The 26,589-nt window shown below is 43.1% G+C and overlaps 1 protein-coding gene across 7 annotated transcripts in view; it reads left to right on the plus strand.

Moving 5' to 3' along the window:
- Positions 1-26,589, plus strand: part of HLCS (holocarboxylase synthetase) — a 178,256-nt gene that overhangs the window by 148,475 nt on the left and 3,192 nt on the right. For 6 of the 7 annotated variants that reach the window (XM_015593119.2, XM_025050179.1, XM_025050180.1 and 3 more), the window contains 4 exons: positions 16,333-16,400; positions 17,825-17,985; positions 20,802-20,916; positions 24,843-25,056. In XM_015593119.2, coding sequence (XP_015448605.1) covers positions 16,333-16,400; positions 17,825-17,985; positions 20,802-20,916; positions 24,843-25,056 — 558 coding nt within the window. Of the gene's footprint in view, positions 1-16,332; positions 16,401-17,824; positions 17,986-20,801; positions 20,917-24,842; positions 25,057-26,499; positions 26,511-26,589 lie in introns of all 7 variants that reach the window. The other variant, XM_025050178.1, reaches the window with a different exon arrangement.

Below are 26,589 nucleotides of genomic sequence, written 5' to 3' on the forward strand. Positions count from 1 at the left end.
CCCACGCCAGCCGGTTCGTGTGTGTTAAAGGGCTTATCTCTTGTTAACACTGATAACACATAGGGAGCACATTTACAATGTTTTATAACCGAGTGTTTTTTAGGGTTACCCAAGGCACAGTAAGGCGGGTACAGATTTAGTTTTGGTCAAGTGCATACATAGCTAATTTTTCCCTGTGTGAAATCTTTTCTGTTATAATTCATGTTCCAGGAGATCCCCAGTAAGGCATATTTAACCGACTGTAACCACAAGCAAGCTCAAACTGGGGTACACCTTAATTTGTTATTTCGTTTTGTTTTGTTGACAAAGCACATTGTTCAACACCCTAATTCTTTGCTTTAAAAAGAATCAGAAGCCACACCAGTGCCAAATCAAAACAGATAAGCAATGGCGGTGAACAGAATGGCTTAAGAAAATTCTACCAATGTCGTAATGTTTTTAAATGGTAAGAACACCAAAATCTGCTTTTCGGAAACTCAAGTGCTCTGCAGGTTGATTCAAATGACACCCTGCCAGAACGGCCGCATAGCATCATCTGACCCACCTTCCAGTCCCCCTTGCTGTCTGCGTCTTGACAGACCAGTTTGGAGCCTTCTTTCTGCCTTCTGGGTCTTTCTCTGGATGACCAGAAACATAAGACTTAAAGGCAGCCAGATACAGACTATGTCTTTGTGATTATTTTTGTGTCTGCTCTGCATATAGGAGCCAAGATAACATCTTAGAAGCCTACTTTATAATCCTTCACAGTTCATTGAACACTCTTCACTCACTGAATTAGCCAAATACCAATCACACACATAACATGGTTTTTAAAAATGACACTACTCAGGCAAGGGTATAAGGAAACAGATACTCTTCTTAAACCTTGTTTAAACCTCGGTGGGAGTATAAATTGGAACAACCTTTTAAAAAGCAATTTGGTGTAGTACGCAAGGAATCATAAGAAGTTTATATCTTTTGGCCAGTAATCCTACTTCTAGTAATCTAACCTTAAGAAATAATCAAATATATGGGAAAAGCAATACTTATGAAGATTTGTAATTTAAATACATTATATAGTCATTCGAAAGAATATTATCCATCAGCAGAAAGACTAACAATATAAGTAATGCTCCGATCAATGAAAAAGCAGGTTAAAATAAGTTAATAGTTCATAGATTAAAATCTCAAGACATGTATCTGAAAAAGAACTAGAAAAAATGGAAAAGTGATAACAGTTGTGTTAGGATGAATGATTACATCTTTCATTTCTATTTTCCAAACTCTCTGTAGTACGATTACTTTCCTAAATTAAATACCCTACGTACTTCTGACCATGGTAAAGGAAATGTTTCTTTGGCCTTCACTAATTTATGATTATGTGGCCAGAGGTTAAATCGGAATTTCCTTTGTTTATGGGCAATAACAAAATTATAGAGGAAGTGTTTAAATTACTTGAGTAGTTCAAGCCTGAAGTCATACTTTTTAGCACAATTTTAATTAATTGAATGCATTTGAAGGAAGTAGAACCACATTAAATAATTTTTTTTCACCATGTCAGACTAGAGTTGTCTGACTGTGATTCCATTCTCTTTGTGACATTAGTTGGATGAGATGGTGTGTCGTGTTTGTGAGGCTGTAGGTGATCATTTCATTGCCCTTTTGTAATAGGATAGTGAACGTACTCATCTGCTAACCAGAGGGACTCTGTCATACCAACTGGAACTTTCTTAATCAAAGAATGTGTTCCTGATCTTTCCAAAAAAAAAAAAGAAAAAGTGCCCAAACAAACAAAATTCAACTACTGGCAGTTAAAGAACTCCAGCATATATATAACTGCACCCCAGTCTGTAGAAAACGGGATGACTGCACTTGGGGCTCCCTTGTTATTCATCTTTACCAAAGAAGTTATTCATCCTCACTAAAAATTCCTTTGAGTTTTTGTAACTTCAAGATCCTTTTAATAACACACTTATTTTCTGTAATAATCTCCAACCGTAATTCAGTGCAAAGCCTCTCGCAGACCCCGCCCACGAGCCCTCCCCTCTCCTTCATTACAGACCTGGTCTGAGGCAGGAACTTTCATCTTCCTCCTTGCATTTTAATGCTTATCGTAAAAAACGTTATGAGAAGTTCCAGGCAGTTTCATTTTGTGAAAGCACACCGGGCAATCTCGATTTCATTAGAATGTTAAGCTCCGTTTACTATTCTTGGCTTTATGAGGGTCATTCACTGGGACAGCGTTTAGCAGTAGGTCTAGAGGTATGTCAGCCCCCATGTTCTGCTGGAGATCCCACTCAGGTCTCCTCTGTTTACAAAGGGTGGCTCCACCATGCAGGTTTCGCCCTGGGGAGGTTGTGCTCTGCCCAGCTGCGCTGGGAACCCAGCACACTACCTGCGGGAGTGAGCTTTGCCCCTCAGTTTTACCAGTTATGTGTGTGTTTCTTGGAGTTCTGCAGGGTGCTTCTCCAAGCTTTACCTGGGTGCACAGAGGATGTGCGCACAGTCCTACTTCAGGGAGACAAAGTGCCATCTCCAGGAAGTGCCACAGTTTTTTATTTTGTGGGGACTCGTCCCTGAACAGTTTATACTAGAGGATCGAGGGAGTTGAGTGAATCTAGGAAGATGGAAATGGACGAAACCTGTGATCAAACTTGAGCCAACCAGAGGGATGACAAGCAAGGGAAATGAGCACGAAGTAGTGACACTTCCACGAGGAGCCCTGGCCACCCTCTGGCAGATGGGCCGAGGCAGAAGCAGCTTCTGGCCTGGTCATCAGCACAGGAGAACTGGGCGCTTATGAGCCAGGAGATGGTACCAACCACCAGTATTAACATAGCACTTGACAGTTTTATCAGGGATTTTCATAGGTCTTTTTATCTTCCTTGCAGTCATGGGAGGCAGGACTGGGAGATGAGGTGATTCCTCTTTTTCCAGAATATCCTGTGCTAAAGGACCTCGAACAAGGGTGAAGGGCGCCCTGTTGTAAACAGCCTAATCCAGAAGGGAGCTGCCTCCTTGCCTAGAAGGGGCACCGCCATGGAGTCTTTCATCTCGTCCCTCATGTCAGTGTGACAACGGAGAGGAATGAGGGCAGACCTGATATTAACTAAGTGCCCACATGTGCCAGGTACTCTGCTCAAGGTGTCCACGCAGAGCGACACTTTTATTCCTCAGGCCAAGTAAGGCTAAGGGGTGGGGCCCATAGGGCCCAGTTTTATCTATGAGAAGACTGGCATTCGGCATAGGCAGGTAGCACCCCCAGGAGCCCCCAGGAAAGCAACTGCACTGCCTTTTCCGTGACACCTGGCTATGGCCGAGGATGCCTGGGCCAGCAGCCCCTCACTCTGGATGGAGCAGGTGCCTCCTCACTGCTGGAGGGCCCAGCGCTCCCCAGGACATAGGCGCTGAAGTGCCGATTTCTCGGTAAGACCTAAGTGGTGCCTTATCCCATCAGAGCCCCGTGCGGGATGCTCTTGGAAGAGCATCCAAAACTGATTTACACTAGACTTGGAGTGGAAGTGACAGTATCCTGGGCAAACTAACATATACACACACACACACGGCCGTGTGAAAAATATGAGCAATCTATATTCCCGGATTTGTTCGTACTTCTTGGTCCTGGTAAGTTTCAGCTCTGAAATATGGCTGAATGCACCCTCCCACTCCCCCATAAAGTGAGTCGTCTCCCCCTGAACTCTGACCCATCTTATTGTCCCTAGGCCTAAAGTAGCCCCCTTGGTCTTATACTGCTGATCATCCTTCCTGTTGATGTCTTTCTTCCTGGTTTGATTAAATGTTCGGTGAGAATTTGACTTTTCCTAAAGATTGCATGCTCCCGTATATCTAACATGGCGTTTTAATTAATAGGAATCCAGTATATAAATATTTATTATTAAAAACTACCTCCACTCCGTGACTTCCTCTGTCATTGATTCAGATGGTTCAGGATGCCTTTTTCAGAAAAATTTAAATAAACGAAACAAAGAAAATGCATGGACAAGATTTATGTATTTGGTTGGGGGAGGGGGAAATTAAACTTCTCATAATAGTTTTTAAATTAAATTTTGTACTCGTCCAAATCCTTTCCTTCTCCACCCCTTCCTCTGATATTCCCTCACTCATTAAAACATAGGATTTTGATGGTATTCGCAGGGAAGCTGATTTACTGGAATAAAGAAGTTCTTTAAGTTTTAAATTTTGGAACGTTCCCAGTGTGTCTGAACCCGGGTTTCAGATTTTACTGGCATTTTGTTGGCAAAGCAGTCTTTGGAGCCCGTCCTTATTTGAGCTTGTTTCCTGACACCTTTGGCGGTATGGTACTATGTTTTTTAGATTTGGAAAAAAAAAAAGTTTAAATAGAAAAGCATATATAAACATATACAGAAGATTGATTATAAAATGTCAAGCAAAATAAAAAGGCAATAAAAACTCAAAAATTAACAAATAGGAAGCACTTTCTTTTTAAAGGAGCAGGAAAAGGCAGGATGAAGACAGAGGTCCCAGGAGAGGAATGTTTCAGAAGATCTCAGGACAAACTGAGTTCTCATCTGTGTTCATTCCTCTCTTCACATGCTAGTGTCTTGTTGAAACGGGCAAGGATGCCGCACTTCCCGCTGCTCTGGGTGTGTGGTCGGTCCCTGCAGCTCCCAGGGCCACAGGCAGCATCTGCCTGAGATGAAGGGAAAGCTTACGGAGGTGACGGTGGGGTGACAGGACCAGCTCCACAAGGGAGGACATATTATTTCCCAGAGCTCCTTGGAGAGTCAGTGAGAGAAGAGGTCGAGGCCCAGTGTTGGGAGACCCGCTAGGTCCTAAAGCGAGCATCCCACTTAATGAGGACACACTAAGAGTGTTTCCACAAAGACCAGGAAACAAGGCCATGATGTGTGCTATCCACTTCTGCTTAACATCGTCTTAGATTTATCGCCGTATCAAACAGACAAGAAAAGTCAGAGGCGTACAGGTGGAAAAAGATATAAAGCTGTTTCTATTCGCAGTCGATACGATAGCATGCCTGGGAAACCTTAGAGAATCAACGATAAAACTACTCGAAACAACACAAGAATTCAGTAAGGAAGCAAGATGCAAAATATCCTGCTAGCATGGAGCCTGACCAGAGTGGGGTAGAAAATGGAGTTGGGGAGGGGTGATTGGAAAATAACTATCAACGAAAATCTGTTGTAGAATTGGATTCTGAACCAGGTTTAGTTCTTGGGGGCCATAAACCCAGCATATCATGGAGCAGAGCCCTGCATTAAAGAAAGAGGCCCCTTGTCCCACTGAGTGAAGAGTTAAGCTGGTGCTAAGCCTTGTGGTCCAACAAGCTCTGGCATGCCTCCTGGCCTCTGGCAGGGCCGGGTGCGGCGGAGGCTCTGGAGCAGGTCTGAGCGGGAGAGGGAAGGAGGAAGGGTGACATCCTGGGCAGCAAGGCGGTGACAGCAGCAGTGGCCTTGAGGCCAGATGGCAGGGGCAGGTACCTCTTCCTCATCATTACCCTGAAGCGATGACGGTATTGGGGTGGAGGAAAGAGAGAGCTGCATTACCTTCATGTTGCTTTGTCTGCCCAGGTGTGTCAGCAGCCCCTTGGCTCCGTAGGCCAAGAAACTGCTGATTATAGTATCTCATGTAAACTTGCGGAGGAAAGATTGGCATATTTGAAACAAGAATGTGTATAGAGCAAGGAAGACGCCTACTCAGACACAAAAGGCAAGACTAATGAACTTTGGCACAAGAGTGGTGATGTCTGATTTTTAAAAACTTAAGATGACTATTTTAATTCTTAAAAAATGCAAGAAATTCATTTTGATTTTCCCCTTTGAGTCTACAAGTGCATAACTTTCTGGAAATGTATAAACACCCCAGTACCGTCCAACTTACATATGCACTTTAAGAGGCTGGTGACATGTCTACCTTCAAATTTTGTTTTGATAAAAGAAGAGATTCTTTCACAGTGACTCAGGGAGTGGGCCTCTGAGCCAGGCAACCCTGGTTAACTATTCTGGGACCTCGCTAGGCTTATTAAGCCATGTCTCGTCCACTTCCTCATCAGTAAAATGAGACCACTTGGCAACAGCCATCACGACAGTCGCTGGAGTGCCTACGTGAGAAAATTGCTGATAGCGAGAGCCTAGCACATGGCCAGGTGCTCAGTAATTAGAACCATTGCTATACGCAATCTAGAACCTTATGGTACCTTCTGAGGACCTGAAGATCCCATTCTTTACCTGTAGTTGAAAATAACATGACTCATCCATGAATTAGTTCATAAGGCCTTGGAGAAATCTTAAAGCGAGTGGGCAGATGGTGCCGTGTTGGCTGGTGTACTTAGTTTTGGAAGCCTGTCATTGTCGTAATGAGGTAGTGGTTAAGGGTGGTGTGTGGGTGTTTGAGAGAGAGACCCCCAACCCTTAACATGCTTTTTGGAGCTAAAAACTACTCAGGCCTGACATCTGGTGACCGTGAATGAAGTCACTCTAGGGGAACAGAACGCTAACAGGTGACTCGAGCATTACCAAGTCACGATCTCGTACATGGTGGCACTCTCGGGTCTATACTTTCTGTCCCGTTGCCAGTCGCTTGTTCCTTTCTTTTTTTTTTCTCTCAACTACCAATCACTACCTTAGCTCTAGAAAATAAAATCTCTTCATATGTGGGATTGTTTCCGTGTTATCCTAGGGGACATAAAAAGAATACAGTACTTCATTTTCAGCAGTTGTGGTGGCCAGAGAAGAATTATTGACTCTTCGATGTTGTAGGGATTTTTTCAAGAAATATAGTTTTGTAAAACATCATTGAGAAACAGCTTCTGTTGCAATGGTTTCAGAACGTCACCCTTTGAACCAGCTCTGGACATGGGGATTCAGTGGGGCTAAGATGGGCCTTAGCATCTCTTTGTTTTGTTTGTTTTTTTAAAACTCAGCACTTGGTTCTGATGTGCAGCATTGTTAGAGGTCATGGCCCGAGAGGCAGCTTTCATTCTGTGATCTTGATTCTGTGGTCAAGACTCTACATTTGTTGAGCTTGGTAGTTCCTAGCCATGACTGAGTCATTGTTAAAATTGAGTGAAAAGTACAGTGCAAAACATCTAAATATGTTCTATTTTCTGAAGTTTTAATGGAGATGATTAAGGAAAGTATTGGAATAGTTCTTCTGTAGCTCCTGTCTTGTTTGTAAACATGAAGAATGTTTTCTTTGTGGAATGTCAAAAGACCTAGTCATTCCGGCCAACACTACCAGATGTGTCCAGACCTTCTTGAGAAGGTCTAACATGCATCCTGCCTGATGTCTGCCTGGGGTAAAGATGAAGCCTCGGTTCACGTTCTTAGACATAAATTCCCGACCCCAGTCCACGTGAGTGAGACTCACTGCTTTGTTTCCCACGAGTTGCAGATGACTCGCACAGCTCTAGGTGCAAAGAGATTCCATGCAGACCAGGAGTACTAAAGCCATGTATAGAAGAAATCAGAAACATTTACCTTAGAATTGTCCTACAGGCTCACTGGCTGAAACTTCTTTTTAGTTTTGTTGGCAGGCAGCATTTCAGTAGAAAGAGCATAGGCTCATCGAAAATGAAACAAAAAATTCAAATTCTTTTTAATGAAGTAAATGATATTGATATTTAAATCTATTAAAGACAATACAAAAAATTACAGACCAATACATAACTTCCGAGCATCGATGCAGACATAATAAATATTACCAAAGAGAATCCAACCCACGTTAAGAAAGTAATACACTGTAATCAAATATTTTTGCTAGGAATGCAAGGTTGGTTCAATATTAGAAAAATAAATTAATATGTTTATAGACAAATTAATTCATTAACATATTAATAGATCGAAGGAGAAACAGCAGATGCTTATCTCCATAGATGCTGAAAAGCATTTTTTAAAACTCAGCATCCTATCTTAATACATTCCAAAAATAGGAATGAATGGATTTTTAAAATATGATTGTGTGTGCGTGCACGTGCGTGCGCATACGCACACTTGAGTCCTAAAGATAGAATTTGATGTAGTGGGAGAACCTCTAACAAGTAAGGGCTCCACTGAGATCAGAAGTAAGGCGAGGCCACCCCCTGTCTCCACTTCTGCCTAGCGCTGTACTGAAGCGGTTCGCCAGTCCAAACAGACAAGAGAAGTCAGTTAGAGACATACCTGAGAAGGAAGAAAAGCTGTACAGATGATGTGGTAGTACACCTGTGAAGCCTTAGAAAACCACTGGTTCTCTAACTCAAGCAATAAAAGAATCAGTAAGGGAGCAGAACCTAAAATTAACATCCAGAAATCAATAGTCTTTGTCTATGTAAACAATAACCAGTAAAAGATATTATGGTATGATTTATAAGAGCAACAACTAAGATAAAATTTCGAAGAATTGAACAAAAAAAAAGTTAAAAATTTACATGAAATAATGTGAAAACATGTCTGAAGAAAACAAAGTAAACTTGAACAAATGTAAGACACTCCTTGTTCATAGATAGGACAACTTGATATCACAAAGATGTCAGTTCTTCCTAAGTTAATTTATAAATTTAATGTGTTTGTACTAAAAATACCAGGTGGTGTTTTTGTTTGTTTGTTTTTTAACCATTAAGATAGATAAGTTAATTTGGAAAATAACTATGTAAGAACAGCCAGGAAAACAGTGAAAAAGTAAAGCCATGGAGTGGTACTAGTCTTGCTAGATATTAAAACACCATGAATCTCTATAATTAAAATGAATCTCTGTAATTAAAATGCCGTGATATTGGCACGTTAATAAATAGACCAGCAGAAAGGAATGGAAAATCCAGAAATAGACCCAAGTACATATAGAAATTTAGTGTATAATAAAGGTGGCATCTCAAATTCCTAGGCCAAAGATAGACTTTTTAACACATTGTCCTGGGACAATTTGATAGACATTTGGGGAAAAAAAGATATAATCAGATCCTTACCTTTCACCATACATAAAAATTAACACCAACTATATCGGGGATCTGAATTTTAAAAGTGAAATTCTTTACTAGAAACATAAATAAATTCCTTATAACGTGCAGGTAGAGAAAAGCTCTGATAACACAAAAACAGAAGGCAGTAAAAGAAAAGATTTATGCATTCGACTACACAAAAATGAAAAATAGAAAAGATATCGCATGGTAAAAAAAACAAACACCATAAACAATCAAAAGACAACAAACTGGAAGAAAATTATTGGCAAGATAACACAGATAAAGCACTAATATTCCCTAATATATAAGAAGCCCTTAAAAATAGGCCAAAGACATGAGCAGGTAATTCACACTATATGGCCCTTAAACATTTGTAAACCTAACATAAACAGAAATGCAAATTACAACTACACTGAAATAACCAGCTCTCACGTATCAGATTGGCAAAAACTAAAAATGTGTGACATCATGCTCCGTTGACGAGGCTGTGCGTGAACAGGTACCCATACATGGCTGGCTCATTGGTAATGGAGGGCAGTCTGGCAGTATCTAGCAAATCTACATATGCATTTTCCTTCTGACCCAGCATTTCACTTCTAGGAATTTACCCTAAAGATACACCTCCAACAGTACAAAAATGTACGTGACTAAGGAATTCATTATACTGTCATTTTGGATACCAGCTAAATGTCCGTACATAGGAAAGTGGTTGGATAAGTTGTACTTCCTTCACACAGTGAGGTGCTACTCAGCTGTACAAAAGAATGAAGAAGAGCTCTATGAAAAAAAAATAAAATAAATAAGCAAAGGAGTATCTACAAAATGGTAACTTTCTGTAAGGAAGAAAGGGAAATAAGAAAATATGCACGTTCACCTGTGCAGGAAGAAACACAAAGAATAAGCCAGAAACTAGTAAGATTAATTGAATTGTTACTTGCAGAGAGAAGTAAGGAAGGGGAGGTTAGGCAGAGGGGGTGGGTGGTGGAGCATGACACTTCTGAATATGCTTTTCTGTACAGTTCTGACTCTTGGATCCAAGTTGAAAATAAAAAAGAAACGAGGATTGGAGGGCGGACCCTGTAATGGAATACAGAAGTATAATTAAGCCTAACCTTATTTTGATGAATAACATAACCACACTAAAGTGAGAGAAAAAGGAACAAGCCCAAGGAACTTTTAAACACAATATTTACTATATACCCTCAGGCCAAAGACAGAAAAGAACTGTAGATAAATCTTGAACCCTAGTCAGTAAGTTTGTTTTTCACAGTAGCATGGGTCAGCAATTCTGAAACCACTTTCTGTATATTATAGTATTGAGCAAATAAGTAAATACATTTGAGATAATGAGAGCCAGATTCCTCATTATTGGAGAAGGAAGTTACAAATACAGAAAGTGGGAGACTAGAATGAACCTTGTGGTATTAGATTGGAATTGGAGTTTTCAATGAACTCGTGGTTTTCAAGGTAGATGGATAGATGTATGGAATCGGGGGGGAGGGGAGAGAGGAAGGAAGGAAGAGAAACACACACTTTCTAGCCCTTTCCTAGCACCCAGATTTGTTTTATAAATACTATTCTTCACTAAAAGGAATCAGAGCTCTTTGGAGAAATGGCTGATAACAGAGCTGGCGCTGGAAAAGTTCAAAAGGAGCCTGGAACCTGTTCTTATGCCAGAAAGTAAGATGCTGAAAGTGACAGGGACAGCTCAATAGGACACAGCGACCAGCTTGAGGGAGCTTGTACTTGCTGAACCTGGGGCAGTTTGAGCTTCAAAATAAATAATGATAGGAAAGTATATAATCTATCGAATACGTCTGCAAGTCTATTCTGATATAAATAATAAATAGAAAAATAAGTGAGGGAGAAGAAAAAGTTCTTCCTTGGAGTAGCAATCCAGCAAGGACATATGAAAGAAATGGTGGAATCAGAAAGTCACTGTTTGGCAATCATCAAACAAATAATTGATTCAAGCAAGGCTCACCCACAGATGCTAAACTAGTAGATTCAATTTTATGAGGCACATGATATTTATCACTCCACGAGTACTAATTAATTACAGTGGAAAAACAGTAGCTTCACAGGGAAGAAGCCTGGCACACACCACCTTAACCAGTGTGGATCAGAGTTAACTCAGCAGTCCCGGGACAAGGCAGCAGCACGTGCCTCCTGGTACCGCACACTGAGGAGGCCACAACTTCACTAATGTGCGTTCCTGCCAAAAATGCTAGCCCGAGTCTCATCCTGAGCCTTCGGATTTTCTAAATTGAGGGACATTTTATAAAATAATGGTAATGTCTCACACTCTTCAAAAAAATGTCTCGATCATGAAAGAGACTAAAGACTTGAACCAGGTGAAAGGAGACATGACAACTAAGTGCAACCAGCGACCCTGGATTAGACCCTGACCCAGAGAGAAGACTGCGATTTGCTGTCAAGGGCATGTTGTTAGGACAGTGGGTGAAATTTGAATGCATGGCAAAGTATGGTCCTTGGGCCCAATCTGGCATGCTGCCAGTTTTCGTACCACTTAATATAATAGCCAGAGTGATTTTCACATTTTTAAATGGTTGGAAAAAAGTTTTAAAAGAATAAAATTTCTATGGCAATCTGTAAAAGGCAAAACTGTGGAGACGCTGAGAAGATCAGTGGTTGCCTGGGGTTGGGGCGCGGAGAGGAGGGTCGAATGGGTAGAACACAGGGTATTTTTAGGGCAGCGAACTATCCTATGTGGTAAACTGTCATGGGAGATGCAGGGGATTATACATTCGTCAGAACTCATAAAACTACAGTGAGCGAACCCTAATATTAAACTGCGGACTTTAGCTAATAATAATATATCAATATTGGTTTGTCAGTTATAACAAATGTATCTTACTAACATGGGATGTTAATAATAGGGAAACACAGGGGCTTTGGTGGGTATATGGGAAGGGAACTCTGTACATTCTGCTTGGTTTTTCTATAAACCTAAAGCCACTCAAAAAATAATGTCTAGTAATTTAAAAATTACTTTATTGTGACACATAAATATTAGATGAAATGGAAATTTTTGTGTCTCTAAAGTTTCGTTGAAACACAACCACACTTTCTCATTTACATATTACCTATGGCTACTTTGGGGCTGGGACTGCAGGGCCGAAGAGTTGCAACAGAGACCATATGGCTCACAGACTAAACTAGGACGCTGGTGACCTTGTGCACATGGCCTCCCCGTCCCAGAGGCAGTCTGTGCAGGGACCATAACCGGGACTCAGCCTGCCGCCTTCCCACAGGCCTCGTGCTCCACCAGCGCTCCATCCAGTGCAGGAGACAGGCACGGCTGTGCACGTGTTGTGTGAGTTACAGGAGAGTTTGTACGGGGAACCTGTTAAAGCTCAGACAGTTGGTGGCCTTTGCATTGCGAATCTGTGATCTCGCAGATAGGAGAAGGTTTTTCACCAACTATTAAGCTGGCAGATGCATACTTAATTTAACCTACTGAAGGAAAAGTTGGGTTTAAATAAATCCTTTTGTTAATAGCACATTCCTTGGTTATAAAATGAATATTTCGAGTATAGAAATATTGGAAAACTCAGAAAAGTATAAAGAAAATAAAAACTACTTGAAATTTTACCACCCAGAGATTACATGGAACAACATAAAAAAAAATGCTAAAATTATATCATTTTGCCTCCACCTTCTGGAGATAACCAGTGTTTATATGTGTCCTGTATTCTTCTAAAAATACACATAGGAATACACGGCCTGCATAAATGGGATCCATGATGCTGTTTTTAAGCCTTCCTTTTTAATTATCAGCGTAATAAGAATGTCCATTCTATATATCAACAACATCATTTAAATACCTCCAAATAAGGAATTTTTCCAATTGTTAGAAACATTTTGTAAGATACATCTTTGTGTATTTTTTAAATGTGGAAAAAGTCTAAAGGAATATATGCTTTTAATAAGAAGGACACATATTAGCAGTAATTATCTCCAGAAGGGGAACGCAGAATTATATGATAATTTCACTTTCTTCTTTATGTTATTCTATGCAATCTCTGGGTGACAAATTTTTAAGAGAGACTTATACGGATGGCTTATTTTCTGCTTTGTACTTTTTCAAATAATTATGCTTCTCAGAATAACCACAGCTAATATTTTGTTAATATGTCCCAAGAAATTTTAAAAGTATATCTTAAAACATCATTGGAATCAGACTGTGTGTAGGATTTACATCCTGACTGACTCCCCGGATGGTGTCCTGTGGGCATTTGCCCATTTCCCTGATGGCCGTTTTGTGTGGGGCTGCGGTGATTGTTTTTCATTCCTTTATCATGGCTTGTTGGTACTGTTCTGATTTTCACAATGTAATGCTATGAGGAATAGCCGTGCCCTGGAATTATTTCGATTCTCTGAGTGCCTCTTAGACTTTAATCCTGGAAGTACAGTACTGAGTCAGAAGGCATAAAAATTTAAAGGTTCTCGTTGTATACGAAAAGACTAGTTATAAGAAATTTTGCTCATTGATTACTTTCAAAAAAGCTCTGATTCATTAGTTATAATGAAACAGTGCTACAGATAACTTGTTATTGACTCTTTTATTTTTAAAGCAGATGTGTTAGTCCTATTCTTAGAAATAGTTATGAATAATTACAAATATTGTATGTGAACATAAAAACCATGCTTCTGTCTCATTTTTCAAAATAATTTTAAAGCTAACCATCTTAAAGAAAAGTTTAAAAATAAAGAGATTTTGTCAAATATTACTCCCTCTTCTACGAATTTTACATAGTTGGAATAAAAATTTATGTAGTTTTTACATTACAAGCGTTTCTTTCTTCTGTGTTGCTACATAGTCTTCGTGACTATCATTTTCACCTACTCCAAATTATTCCATTGACTTCATGTACCATAATTAACCATTCTACTGAACGCTTAGGTCATGTCCAGTTGTTTTACTTTCATAGCACTGTGGTGAATGTGGACTACCTCCTTTGGTTCGAATCCCCAAAGTGGATTGACTGGGTCTGAATCTAAATTTTTGTTCCTTCAGAATTTTCATTAATTCATATTGGGCTGTCTTCTAGATTAGTCTTAATTATTGAAGTTTTATTCCAACGACCACATGAAATTCATGACATTCGAATTGGCAGAGCACCCAGTATGTGCTGCGATGTCCTTAGGAACCTAAGTGACCAGGACGCTGTCTGTTTGCGAAGGGTCCCCTCTGGGGCCCGGATGCTTCAGACAAAAAGAGACTGCTTTTTTTGCATGCCCAGTTGGTACTGCAGTGAATGCATTCGGCTGCCACTCACAGAAGCCTTTTATTCCATAGCCTTTGCCAAGAAGGAAAGAAAATACACAGCGGCAGGGAGGTAATCATTATGTAACCCCCTCGTTTTTTGGGTTTTTTTTTTTTTCCTTTTTCTGTTTCCTTTTGTGAGAACATCATCAAATCAGGATGGAAACGCGTTTATGGTGTCTCCTTTCTGCTAAAGCAGACTCTAGCGACTTCATTTTCAGAGATGCAAAATTTACAAAGTTTATAAATGCTGCTTTGTTGCCCGTGAGCTGTGTGGTTTGGCCTCCAGAGTTATCTCAGATAGCACAAATAAATCTGGCGGCCTCCAGTTGTCCCAGCTCAGCGTGGCCCCCTCCCCCGTTTGTCTCCCCCCTCCGAGTTTCCTCTTGGTCTTCAGCAGCATAAACCCAGTCTTCTCATCAATATGCCCTGTTAACTGCTGCCAAACCTCCAAGCAGTTTAGGGCATATGTTCCCTTAATCATTTCTCTTTGTTCCAGAAGTCTGTGTTTGGTTTCTGGACCTCCTCCCCCCGTCCCACCCCCCTGCCCCAATTCTACCATCACTGCCGCTGGCTACACAGCACATGACTGTCTACTGTCTATTTAAAGAACAGCGTAGATTGCTGCCATGGAGAGGGCCTTCGCAGTCTGCTCACAACGTGCTAAATCATCCCCCCTTCCGGAGGAAAAGTGTGCTAGCCGCCCCGAGAGCCCGCGGGCGCGCCCAGCTCAAGCGCCGGCACCCTGGGAGAAGCAGAGGTTCCTCGAAGACAGTTTACCTCCCCGCGGGACAAAGCTTCCTTCTTAGGACTGCGCCGTTCCGACGCAGGAAAAGGACGCTTTATTCTCGGAGTCCCACAGTGTCCAGGCACCGCTGCTCTCAATGGCTTATTCATGGTGTCCAAGAGAAATACTTCTGCAGCTGCACTTCATTCAGATGCAAGTGGGCCTGGCACACGGACGCCGGCCGGCCTGCTGGCCGGGAGTGCCCTGTGCCTGTGGCCCGGCCCCCGCCCGCTGCTGCAGGGCCCTCCTTAGCAAGTAGAGGGGTCCCCTGGGCGCCCCGAGCCAGCGGTGCACACAGAGACACTGGTGTGCTCTCTGCTTTGAGTAGTTTCCTTGTCTTACCGTTTCGTGAGGTTCCACCTCGTTCCTTGGTCCTGGAGGGAGGATGAAGCGTTGATAGCGAAGTCGTCCCAGGGGCCATGTCCGCGGCCCCGGGGCGCGTGGAACCCTGGAAACGATTATGGGAAACTGTTTATACAGAGTACCATCTCCCATCACCCATGCCTTCGTCACCCCCAAAGTATTTCAGAGAGGCCCCAGCAGCTGCACCGACAGTGGGCAAACCCGATTCCTGCTTTGTTTAATAAATCCTACCACGCGCTATGCCTACTCCGCGCCTGGGAGCGCAGGGGAAAACGCCTAACGGAGTCAAAATGCGTAGAGTGCAGCCGGGGATGGGGGGGAAATTCAGAGTGGGGGCTTTTTTTTTCCTTTTCTGAAAAAAGTTCCCGTTGCCGTGTCCGTGGAGCCTGGAGCCAGAGGGCACTTTCCCACCTATCCCCCTAAGGAAAGTCTGTATTCTTTTAAGTGAAACCATTTTAAAAGCAGAGCTGAAGCCGAAAATGATCCAAGGTTCTCCCTAGTTCTCAGAAGGTGTAGATTTATTTACTATAGTTAAAACGTAATTAGTTCTCAGGGGAGAGTGTATCTTTTAAACGGCTTTATAGCCACCATATTGGTTTTCTGAATAATCAGAAACTTCTGTTATGATTATGTTCTAGCGTTCGAACAGAAATGCTCTGTAAGTGGAAACAAATGTCAGGAATTGGTAGTGTCACTCGAGGAAGGGACACCGCGTCAGAAAGAACTCGATGGGATAGTCCAAAGAAATATAACCTATCAGCACCTTAAATAAACTGGATAACAGCTCAGGAGGGTACACGTGCCTCCCTGCCTTGGGCTTCTCGGAAGCCAGAATGGGGGCGCAATCCCTTGAAAGCCAGGAGATGGTCCTTCCTTACCCACACGTTCACAGATGTATGTAAACAGTGTCCCCAGCTTTGCGCTTAGGTTCCCTGTGCAAAGCTGTTCTGGCTGACCAGTCTTTCCCACCATTTGCAGGTTGATGTTTGAGATGCCGCAGGAAATGGGTTTAATAGCCATCGCAGCCCGACAAACAGAGGGCAAAGGTCAGTCATCTTTTATTATCGTTTCTGTTATGTCTGTTTTTTAAAATCTGTGACTCGTGGCCAGAGAGACGATTGATTGAGTGCGTTGATTGTCAAGATGGCTCAAATTAGTAGTGGTTTGTTTTCATGCCCCACCCCACCCCCCAGCCCCAAGTTCAGTGGAAGAAGAGGAAGCGAAATTGATCAGAAGATTGAGCCTGAGAGTTACAGCATTCTCTCACACTGAGATGTTTGTTAATCACTTAACATTGGCTTGTGATGGTTTTAACATTTGGTTCACTACATCTTGTAAATTCCTTCTGACACATTCTAGGCATTGCACTTTGTGAATCATAACTGCTGTAGAGACATTTATTTTCCTGAAGGGTCTCTGTGAGGGGCCTTCTGTGTCTGTACTGAGTACCACGTGGAGGGACTGGAATTGGCATAGAGTGGGCACTCAGGCAGTGCCCATTCACAGAGTGCCCGCAGAGAAGCAGAGGGCTGCTCAGTGCTGACCCTCAGAGGCGAGAGCAGATGCCGTGCCCTTTGTCGTGCAGGAGGCACTCCGCCCTGCCTTCTCCCACCCCTAGCCGATGCCAGGCTGACTCAGATGTACTTTTAACCTTGAGACTCCTATGCCTTTCTCAGAAGAAGCAAAGAAATAAGGAATCCACTATTTTCTGCTTCTTTCTCTTAAAGGTGACTTTTGAACATAAAGAGAAAAAAATTCATTTCATCAAAAGCCACGGGGCTCAATAAACAGGTTTAAAAAAGTATATAGAAAAACTTTGATTAGGTGTACCTCCCATTTTGATTATTTTATTTTCCTGACTTCGATTTTAAGAAAATTAAAAAAAAAAAACAAAAACAAACCCTCAGAGTTAATACTAGGGATCCTTTTTTAAATTCAGCTTCCATTTTTAAAAAGAACAGTGAGATATATAATTCGCACACCATTCAGTTCTCTCGTTTAAAGTGTGCAGTTTTTCATATGTTCACAAGGTTGTGTGACCATCACCAGGATAGGAGTCAGTTCTCAGAAGGGGTGTCCAGGGCCTCTCCTGGACCAGTACAGATTCGGTTCGGTTGCCCTCATCCCTGTTTTTGCCGGCATCACCGTAGGTGAGACTTCAGCTGAGAGCGATGTCCCAACACTGTGAGGCTCTGAGCCGTCAAAGCACAGATGATATGCTCCCAGAGGCAGAGCAGCCGGCTAATCATCGGGAAATTGTTCAGCAGCAGGGCTTCAGATTTTGAAAAGCTCCTCTGTGACTGAGTTCACCCCAGAATATCCACGTGTCTTAATCAGTCCACGTCTGTTCTGGTGGGACGTGTCTTTGCCATGTGGCTCCGAGTCCTCAGGCACGTTTTCTGGCACAGTGTGCTTCCGAGTCTGTTCTTGTGGCAAAGTGGCCAGTTTCCCAGTGGGGCCTGTCTTCCAGGGCGCGGAAGGAATGCATGGCTGAGTCCCGCGGGATGTGCTCTTTCTACTCTGCTGGTCTCCATCCCACTGAGGTCCAATCTGGGACAGAGGATCCCGTTCGTCCAGCATCTGGCGTCCCTGGCGGTCGTGGAGGCGGTCAGGTCCATTCCTGGGTACCAGGTACGTGCAGTTCCCTCACCTTTACGTCCCCACTCTGCGTGCACATCTTGGCTCGGGCTCGTTTATAGCATTTGTTTGCGGGATTGCCGCATGTGGAGCCTCGGCCTGCTTTTTGCAAAGCTGACAGCTGTGTCCCTGGAGTTCTAAAGGCACCATCAGGTTTTACAGCTGCTTCAGACTCCCCAGAATGTGCTTCCCCCGCAGGATTCCCTTTCCGTCCTGTTGTCAGGTTTCTCAAACAGCCTAGTAAGGGTGAGTCTTTTTTTTTTTTTTTTTTTTCTTTTGGATGCAATTGGACTGGATGGGGCTATTTGTCTGCATTTTCTGGTGAAAAGCCTTATTTTTTAGATCTCAAAAGTTCTCATTTCCTACCTTCATTACTACGGCCTGTGCTCAGCAGAGCCATCCTTGGTCTGCAGTTGCTTGAGTTCAACGTGCAGGTTTGTTTGGGGCTCTCTGGCCCCAGCTGTAGGGACAGATGTGCCCACTTCTTCGTTACTGTTGGATGCTTTGGTGTCAGTTATTAAGAAGACAAGGAAAAGACAGTGGTTAACAGAGTTACTAAAGCCTTTTCCCCCATACCTGGCCCCCACCTACCATATCACCCTCCTCAGTTTTCCTGGAAGGATTTCATACGGCTATAAAAAGGGGGGTCTTCCCCGGCTCCTTCCTACCTACAGCTGTTATGTCGGGCTCCTACTCTGGCCGTTCTGTTCATCCTGGAGGCCCAGCTCTAATGCTGGCCCCTGAACCCTCAAGCTGCAGGCTCTCCCTTCAAATAGCTAAGCCTCTTCTGTGGTATCTCCCACGACTTGCTCTGAAGCAAAGTTATTTGTACTCCTGTTCTGTCTCCAACAGAGTAAGCAGCTCTCTGAATGCAGAACTAGTTTTATTTTGATCCTCAAAGAACCTAGCATAATGCTTTAGACACAAGGCCCGCATCAGCCATTTGAATAAATGATTAATTGAGACAACAAAAAATAAGCATGCAGCCTTTCTCTTCACTTTGGAATAGATGTCCCTGTTTACCTGCGTGGGAGCCCACAATTTCATAAGCTGCATCATCAACTCGATCCGAACATGGGAACTCAGAACACAGCCAGGCGTCTGAGCAGGCCTGGCACGGAAGCAAGTGCCACCTGCGGAGTTGGGGGGTGTTTCTGAGCTTTGGCAGGGGCTGTGCGGGGCACAGGGGGACATGGGAAGGCAAGCGAGAAGAAAGAAGGGAACTGCCAGGGGGACCAGGACAAAGGTCTCTGCATTATAGATTTTCTAGGCCAGCGTTTCTCCACCTTGGCGCGTGGGTGTTTGGGCCCTCGCATCTTAGTTGGGGGCCATCCTGTGCGTTATAGGATGTGGAACAGTGTGTCCGGCCGTGGCTACGAGATGCAGCAGGTCTCCCTCAAACCCTGACAGTCGGGAATGTCTCCCCGTATTGCTCAATGTCCCCTGGGGGCCAAAATATCCCCGCCTTTGAGAAACTTATTCTAGACAGAAAAGAACTGTGAAGCTCCTTTCAGTTATGGGTCATGGCGAGCACCCTGCTTTTTCTCGTACTTGGGTTCTTTTGTGTCCCTGCGTCTCTTCTCTCAGGCTAGAACGCTAGGCCAGGGCAGGTGAGCTCATAAAGCACAGAAACATATTCCAGACGGTGGGGCGATGAGGAGGCCTGTTGGAAGGAGAGAAGGTGATTTCCTGGAAGCAACAGGCTACGGAGCCTCGTATTAAGCACCTGGACTTGATGCGAGGAAACCCTGTGTTTTAATCCCAGCTCTACCTCGTCCAGGTGGTGCGACCTCGGGCTGTCCTCTTTATGCTCCAGTGTCTTCCTCTGTCCCACAGGGGTGACACTACTGCCAGCGCAGTGATTTGGTGGAAGCAGCATACAGACCAGTGCTGAGAAAAGGGGCTCGTGCCGGGCCAGGGCCCCCGTACGGGAAAAGCCAGCCCTGCTGAAGTCGGAGCCTATCAGCTGCTCTCTGGGCTCAGTTTTATTTTGCTGTGTGTCTGTCCCTCTTCCAGCCTCATGTCTCCAGATGGACTTCCTCTACCCACAGATGGCACAACCTGGCTGCCAGCCTCAGGTCCAGGAGTCCAGGTGGCTCTGGTGCCTGCTGGATCTAAGCCAGTCTGTGTGCCCCAAGTACGAGTCATGGGGGAGGTGAGGGTCCGGATGGCCCAGTTGAACCAGTGTCCACCCTTGACTGCTCCACCGTGACCGAGGCACAGGGGGAGTTGCTCAGGCCACACCCCTCAGGATGGAGAGGACAAGTCTATTACCATTACACAAGTCGAAGGCCATCTCTGACCGGTGGAACACGCTCCCCATCGATGTCATCATAGCTTTCTACTCGAACCATGTCTGCCGCCTTTCATGACAGTGGTTTCTTCGGGGCCATCTTTCTCTCTCGAGCCTGGGCCCCTCGAACCCGTGTATTATCCTCTCCCCACCCCCGCACCTAGCATATGATAGATGCTCCACAGTGCTGGTGGTCCATACTGAGGAAACGAAATGAATTCTCAAGATGGGCATCGTCAGACAGTGTTTTGATGACGGTGAACATCGGTGACGAGTGGGGACGGTGCTTCAGTTACTACCGCTGTGTCCTTGAAGTCTTTCTTGCTAGTTCCAAAAGGCACCTTAATTCTAGATTGTCCTAAAGAAGTAATTTAGCTGGCTGAAAAAGAAGAGAGGATGAGGCCCCGTGTTTCATTAGTTTTGAGAGTATTCCGCTCAGCTGACTTTTCGCTGGATGTCCTCAACTGGTCCCCGTGTGCCCATCGATTACTTGATTAATATGCCAATTTTCCTTTAGGATATCAACTTACGAGTGAAGTGGCCCAACGATATTTATTACAGTGACCTCATGAAGCTTGGTGGAGTTCTGGTTAACTCAACGCTTTTGGGAGAAACATTTTATATACTTATTGGTGAGTTTTTAAAGCCTTTTCCCCAGCAATTTTAGATTAATAAAAATAAAAATGGTTTATACGTGGCTATATTGGAGATGTGAATTAACATATGAGATTACTTTTTGGGGGGGGTCTTACAAATATAGGATATAATACGTGTGTAAAACAGGCAGATTGATTGAAAGTGCTTCAAGGGGTTTAAAATTCCCATCTGTGGCCAAGAAAACCAAATTGGTATCATATTAAACACATTTTCTTACACCTTTCCACACTCCTGCTTCTCATTGACTTAGAAATGATGAAAATAAACCACAATGAGATAACGCCTCACCCCTGTAAGTGCGGCTGTTATCAAAAAGACAAGAAATAACAAGTGTTGATGAAGACGTGGAGAGCAGATCCCTCATGCTCTGTTGGTGGGGATGTAGATTGGTACAACCACTGTGGAAAACAGTATGGCGTTCCCTCAAAAAATTAAAAATAGGATTACCATATAATGCAGGAATTCCACTTCTGGGTATTTATCTGAAGAAAATAAAATCGCTAACTCAAAGAATTATATGCACCCCCATGTTCAATGCAGCATTATTTACAAGATATGGAAATAACCCGAATTGATGGATGAATGGATAAAGAAGATGTGATTCACACACACACACACAGAAGAATATTATTCAGCCATAAAAAAGAATGAAATCTTCTCATTTGTAACAATAACATGAATGGATCTTGAGGGCATTGTGCTAAATGAAATAAGTCAAACAGGGAAAGACAGATACTGTATAATCTCACTTATATGTGGAATCTTTAAAAAAAAAAATAATAATAAGCTTATAGATGCAGAGAATAGATTGGCGATTGCCAGAGGCAAGAGTAGGGGGTGGGCGAAATGGGTGGATGAAGGGAATCAAATGGTAGAAACTTGAGTTATAAAATAAATGCAGTTGTTCTCACTTATCCATGGGGGAACATGTTCTGAGACCTGCAGGGTATAGTACTGAACCCTATTACATACTATGTTTTTTCTATACATATATACCTATGGTAAAGTTTATAAATTAGGCACAGTAAGAGGTTAGCACCAATAACTAATAATGAAGCAGAATAATTGTAACAATACACTATAATAAAAGCTACGTGAATGTGGTCTCTCAAAACATCTCGCTCTACTGTACTCACCCTTCTTGTGATGATGTGACATGATAGGCACCTGTGTGATGAATGAGGTGACATGCGTGACGCAGGCATTGTGACGTAGTGTTAGGCTACTGTTGACCCTCTGATGGTATATCAGAAGGAGGATGGTGCACTTTGGGTGATCCTGGCTCATGGAGCCGTGACAATGTCAGTGGTTAGATGTCAGGAGCACACAATGTTGATAGTTGGGAAAATTTAATATTTTTGGACCACGGTTGACCACGGCTACCCGAAACCTCGGAAAGTGGACCCGTGGATGAGGGGACGCTACTGTGAGCCCCGGGAACTGGACAGCACGGTGACTGTAGCTAACAGTGCTGTACTGTGTATTCGAAAGCTGCTAAGAGAGTAGATCTTAAAAGTTCTCATCACCAGAAAACAAAATTCTGTAACTATGTGTAGTGATAGGTGTTAAATAAACTTATTGTGGCAATTTTTTGTTTTTCAGTATGTATAAATGTTATGTGGTAAACCTGAATCTAATCATTCATTATGTGTACATCTGAAACTAATGTAATGTTGTATGTCTATTATATCTCAGTTTAAAGAAGAAAAAAAAAAGTACAGTGGTATCCCAAACCTAGAAAACTGGATGCATTTTTTTTAATTACAAATATTTTAATATCAACAAAATACAAAATAAGTTCGCTAGTCATCTCACTTCCTTTTATGACAAAAATTAGTCCATGCATTGTTTAACAGCTTTATTGAGGTATAATTTTTATGCACTATAATTCACCCATTGAGAATATACAATCTATTATTTTAGTAAATGTTTACTAAATCAACACAGTCATCTACACAATCCAGTTTTAAAACATTTTCTAAATTTCTAAAATTTCCCTTATGCCTCTTTGTCTTCCCTACCCTAGTCCTAGGCAACCACAGATCTACTTTCTGTCAATAATTTTTCCATTTATGTTAAAAAAAAATGATAAAAATAAACATTTATTGTACCATTTTGTAATAAGAAAAGAAAGTTAATTTCTGACATGGGTCTCCTGGTGGTCTTCCTTTCTTCATTTGACTTTCCCAGGCCGCGAAAAGGTTGTGTTCTTTGTAACCTGTAGGATAAGCTCCAGGCTGGACAAGGTGGGATAATGAACCCCTCTCCCTTCAGCACCTCTAGGTCTGGCAGGGAGATGGATTCAATATCGGTTTTAGAAATTCTTAAGCCCCTGGTCATCCAACTGTCAGCCTCCCCATACTGCCCAGGAGAGTTTGTTTGATGTTCAGACATCGGCACTGGGCAGAAGACTCATGACCGTGTGTTGGAAGTGCCAGCCAAAGAATACAGGCTTATGTTTCCAGCTCTGCTACCAACTGGCAGTATTATTCTGGGCAAGCTGCTGCTTACCCTCAAAGCTCCTTTCCCATCTCTAAATGGGCTAGACACAGAGATGCTTAAGTGGAGTCCACAGATAGCCGGAGGCCCAGGGATGGTTTCAGGGAGCCAAGGAGTCCTGTCAGCGTAAGGGACGTGAGACACTGTCCTGTGGAGAGAATCCATAGCTTTTGTTAAATACTTAAGGCCGGGGGTGGTGGTGAGAGGGGGTGCACCTTTGATCCCGGATTCGGTCGCCAGCAGGGGTACTCTCTGGTTCTTGGAAGGACACAGCCTAAGTTGACAATAGTCAATGCTGCTATTTTCCCCAGCACTTTAAATTTTCTGAATACAAGACAGTATTTTCAGCACTATATACACTAAATTTCATGCCTTACGCTCCATAGGTACTTCAGATATTGTGTATATTGTTGAATGAATGAGCAAATGAAGACCTGCAGATTCTGATCCTGTGCCATAGTTACTTTTTTCTAGGTGTAATTTACCTTGCTTTGTATTTTAATAGGCAGACATTAAACACACACACACACACACTCACTCACTCACTCACATTCATTCTGGAGCTTCACACTGAAAATAGCTCCAAACACTTACCAAAGAAAAGTTATAAATTTTGTTCTGTGTGGGAGTCTTTTTCTTTTTTTTTTTTCCAGACACCCTGAAAACACCTTAGTCTTATTGCCGAGTTCTTGAAGTATTTCGTTTCTGATTAAGGCCTCTTTGAGGTTCATTCAGGAAGACTGACCCTTCCCGGAGAGGGTGGTGGGGAGGGTGGTGGCGTTAAGTAGCTGCGAGATAAGCCCCATTCACACCCTGCTGGTAACTCACTTTCCCGAAGCCTTCCTTTGGGAGCCTGTAAAAGAGCCACAGGACGTGGGCTGGCCCCTTGCCAGCATCGTAACCCTAGCACCAACGACATCCAAGGATAGAGTATTGAAAGATGTGTTCTATGGTTGTGCCATGAACAAGGTTTGAAATCTCTGAATCCAGAGTTTACTTCTTAAGACCCGAATAAAAGTCTTTGTTTTCGAGCCTGTGTCTGTTATTCAAGTAGGAAAAGAAACAAGAGATTCTCAGTGCCGAGCTGCAGTTCTTGGCCGGACCACATGACATATGGTTTTGTCCCATTCGTGGCTTCTGTTTAATTAGCTTGCTTTTTTCCCCAACCTATTGGCAGGAAGGTTGGGAAGGTCCTGGCTTGATGAGGATAATAAAGATGGACTCAAAGATATAAGTCATTCTCTTAAGTGGCCACAGAGACAATGAACTCAAAATGAGGACCAGGAAGCAGGAAGTTGATGGTACAACCTGTGCCTTATGTAGGTAGTTGAGAGAAATGTGTAATGCCGTCAGTAGGTTGAGCTGCTCATGTTTTTCTGTTGTTTGTTTGGATTTTGACCAGGCTGTGGATTTAACGTGACCAACAGTAACCCCACCATATGCATCAATGACCTCATCACAGAATATAATAAGGAGTACGGGGCGGAACTGAAGCCCTTAAGAGCCGACTGTCTCATTGCCAGAACCGTGACCGTGCTGGAGAAACTGATCAGCACGTTTCAGGACGAAGGGCCCGACGGTGTTCTTCCCCTTTACTATAAATATTGGGCACACAGGTCAGTGCTGGCTTGTCTTCATTCTTTTAAAATTCCTTTATTAAGTCCAAAGTTCAATATCTTAAAATGAGAAACTAAGCTCCGGTCTAGGTAATTATTTTTTTACCTTTCTGATGGCACCACCTTGAGCAAATTGGCACCACCAGTAACAGGACCGAGGGCATCCTGTGCCTCCTGGTGGGACGCAGTGAGAAGATCATCACTGGAGTTTTCCTACCAGCATGTTTGAGACAAATCTAATTGCGAGGAAACAGACTAATCTAAATTGTGGAACATTCTAGCTCACAGTGGTTTTCAAAGTGAGATCCCCAGGTGGCAGCAGCAGCAGCCTCACCTGGGAAACTTGTTAGGAATGCAAATTCTGGAGTCTCAGCCTGGACCTCCCCGAGGCTGGGGCCCAGCCTTGTGGTTTAACAGATGCTCCAGGGGTTTTCATGCATCTCAAGTTCCAGAAGGGCCGATGTATGTAAACCAACGGGCCTCGACCTTTAAAAAATGTCAGTGTCTTAAAACAACAAGGTGGGAGCTTTTTTTGAGATTAAAGAAGCATGACAGCTAAATGCAATATGTGATTCATAATTAGATCTCGGATGGGAGGAAATAGCCACGAAGGGTGTATTACAGGACAGTGGGGAAATTCAAACATGGACTGTACATTAGGTGATGTTATTGTATCAGGACTTGATTTCTCGAGGGTGATAATAGTATTATGGTTTTGTAGGAGATGGTTTCTAAGTATTTAAGTGTAAAGTGACAGAATGCCTGCAACTTATTTTTAAATATCTGCCCCAAAATGCATGTGTGTGTGTGAAAAAAGAAGGCAGACAGGGAAAATGGTATCGGTTGGTGTGAAGGGAGAATATGAGGTTCATTGTACTATTTTATTTCAACTTTTCTGTAGGTTTGAAATTCAAAATAAAAATTCGCTAGGGCATGCGGGGCGGGGTTGCTTCCTGTACTTTTTAAAACCGTTAACAAGGATGTAATTCAGTGGGTACATTTGGAAAATATTCAAAAGAGTTAGAATGAGTTTAACTTGTAGCTGATGCTATCCAACTTTATTTAATAAGATGAAACTTTTCAACTCTGCTTCTTTTTCCCCAATCCCAGCCAAAAAAAAAAAAAAAACCCTTAGAGAATTGCAGTGTTTCTCAACAGTGCCAGAGGCGAGGAAGAGGTGCAGATCACCCCCGGGGTGATCAGAATGAGGCAGGGGAGTAAGCGGGTATAAGAGAAGGTTGCTAACGCCCTGTGGGGCCTCGCCATCACCCTGGTTAGTCTAGCACTTAGCAAGACAGCGCCCTCAGACTGGTGGAAGTCAGAGCCCAGACTCGTGTACCCAGGCCCTGGCGACCGTCCCTTTGTAGCGTGCATAACCCTTAACCCCATGGCCTCAGACCACGTCGTTACATCTCCCGTAACCTCTGGCCACTTCCTTTTCAGTGCTCAGCAAATCCGCCTGGGAGGGCCCAGGCCCTGGCGACCCAGGCCCTGGCGACCGTCCCTTTGTAGTGCATAACCCTTAACCCGGGG

This window comes from Pteropus alecto, unplaced genomic scaffold, assembly GCF_000325575.1.
Source record: "Pteropus alecto unplaced genomic scaffold, ASM32557v1 scaffold97, whole genome shotgun sequence".
NCBI lineage: Eukaryota > Metazoa > Chordata > Mammalia > Chiroptera > Pteropodidae > Pteropus > Pteropus alecto.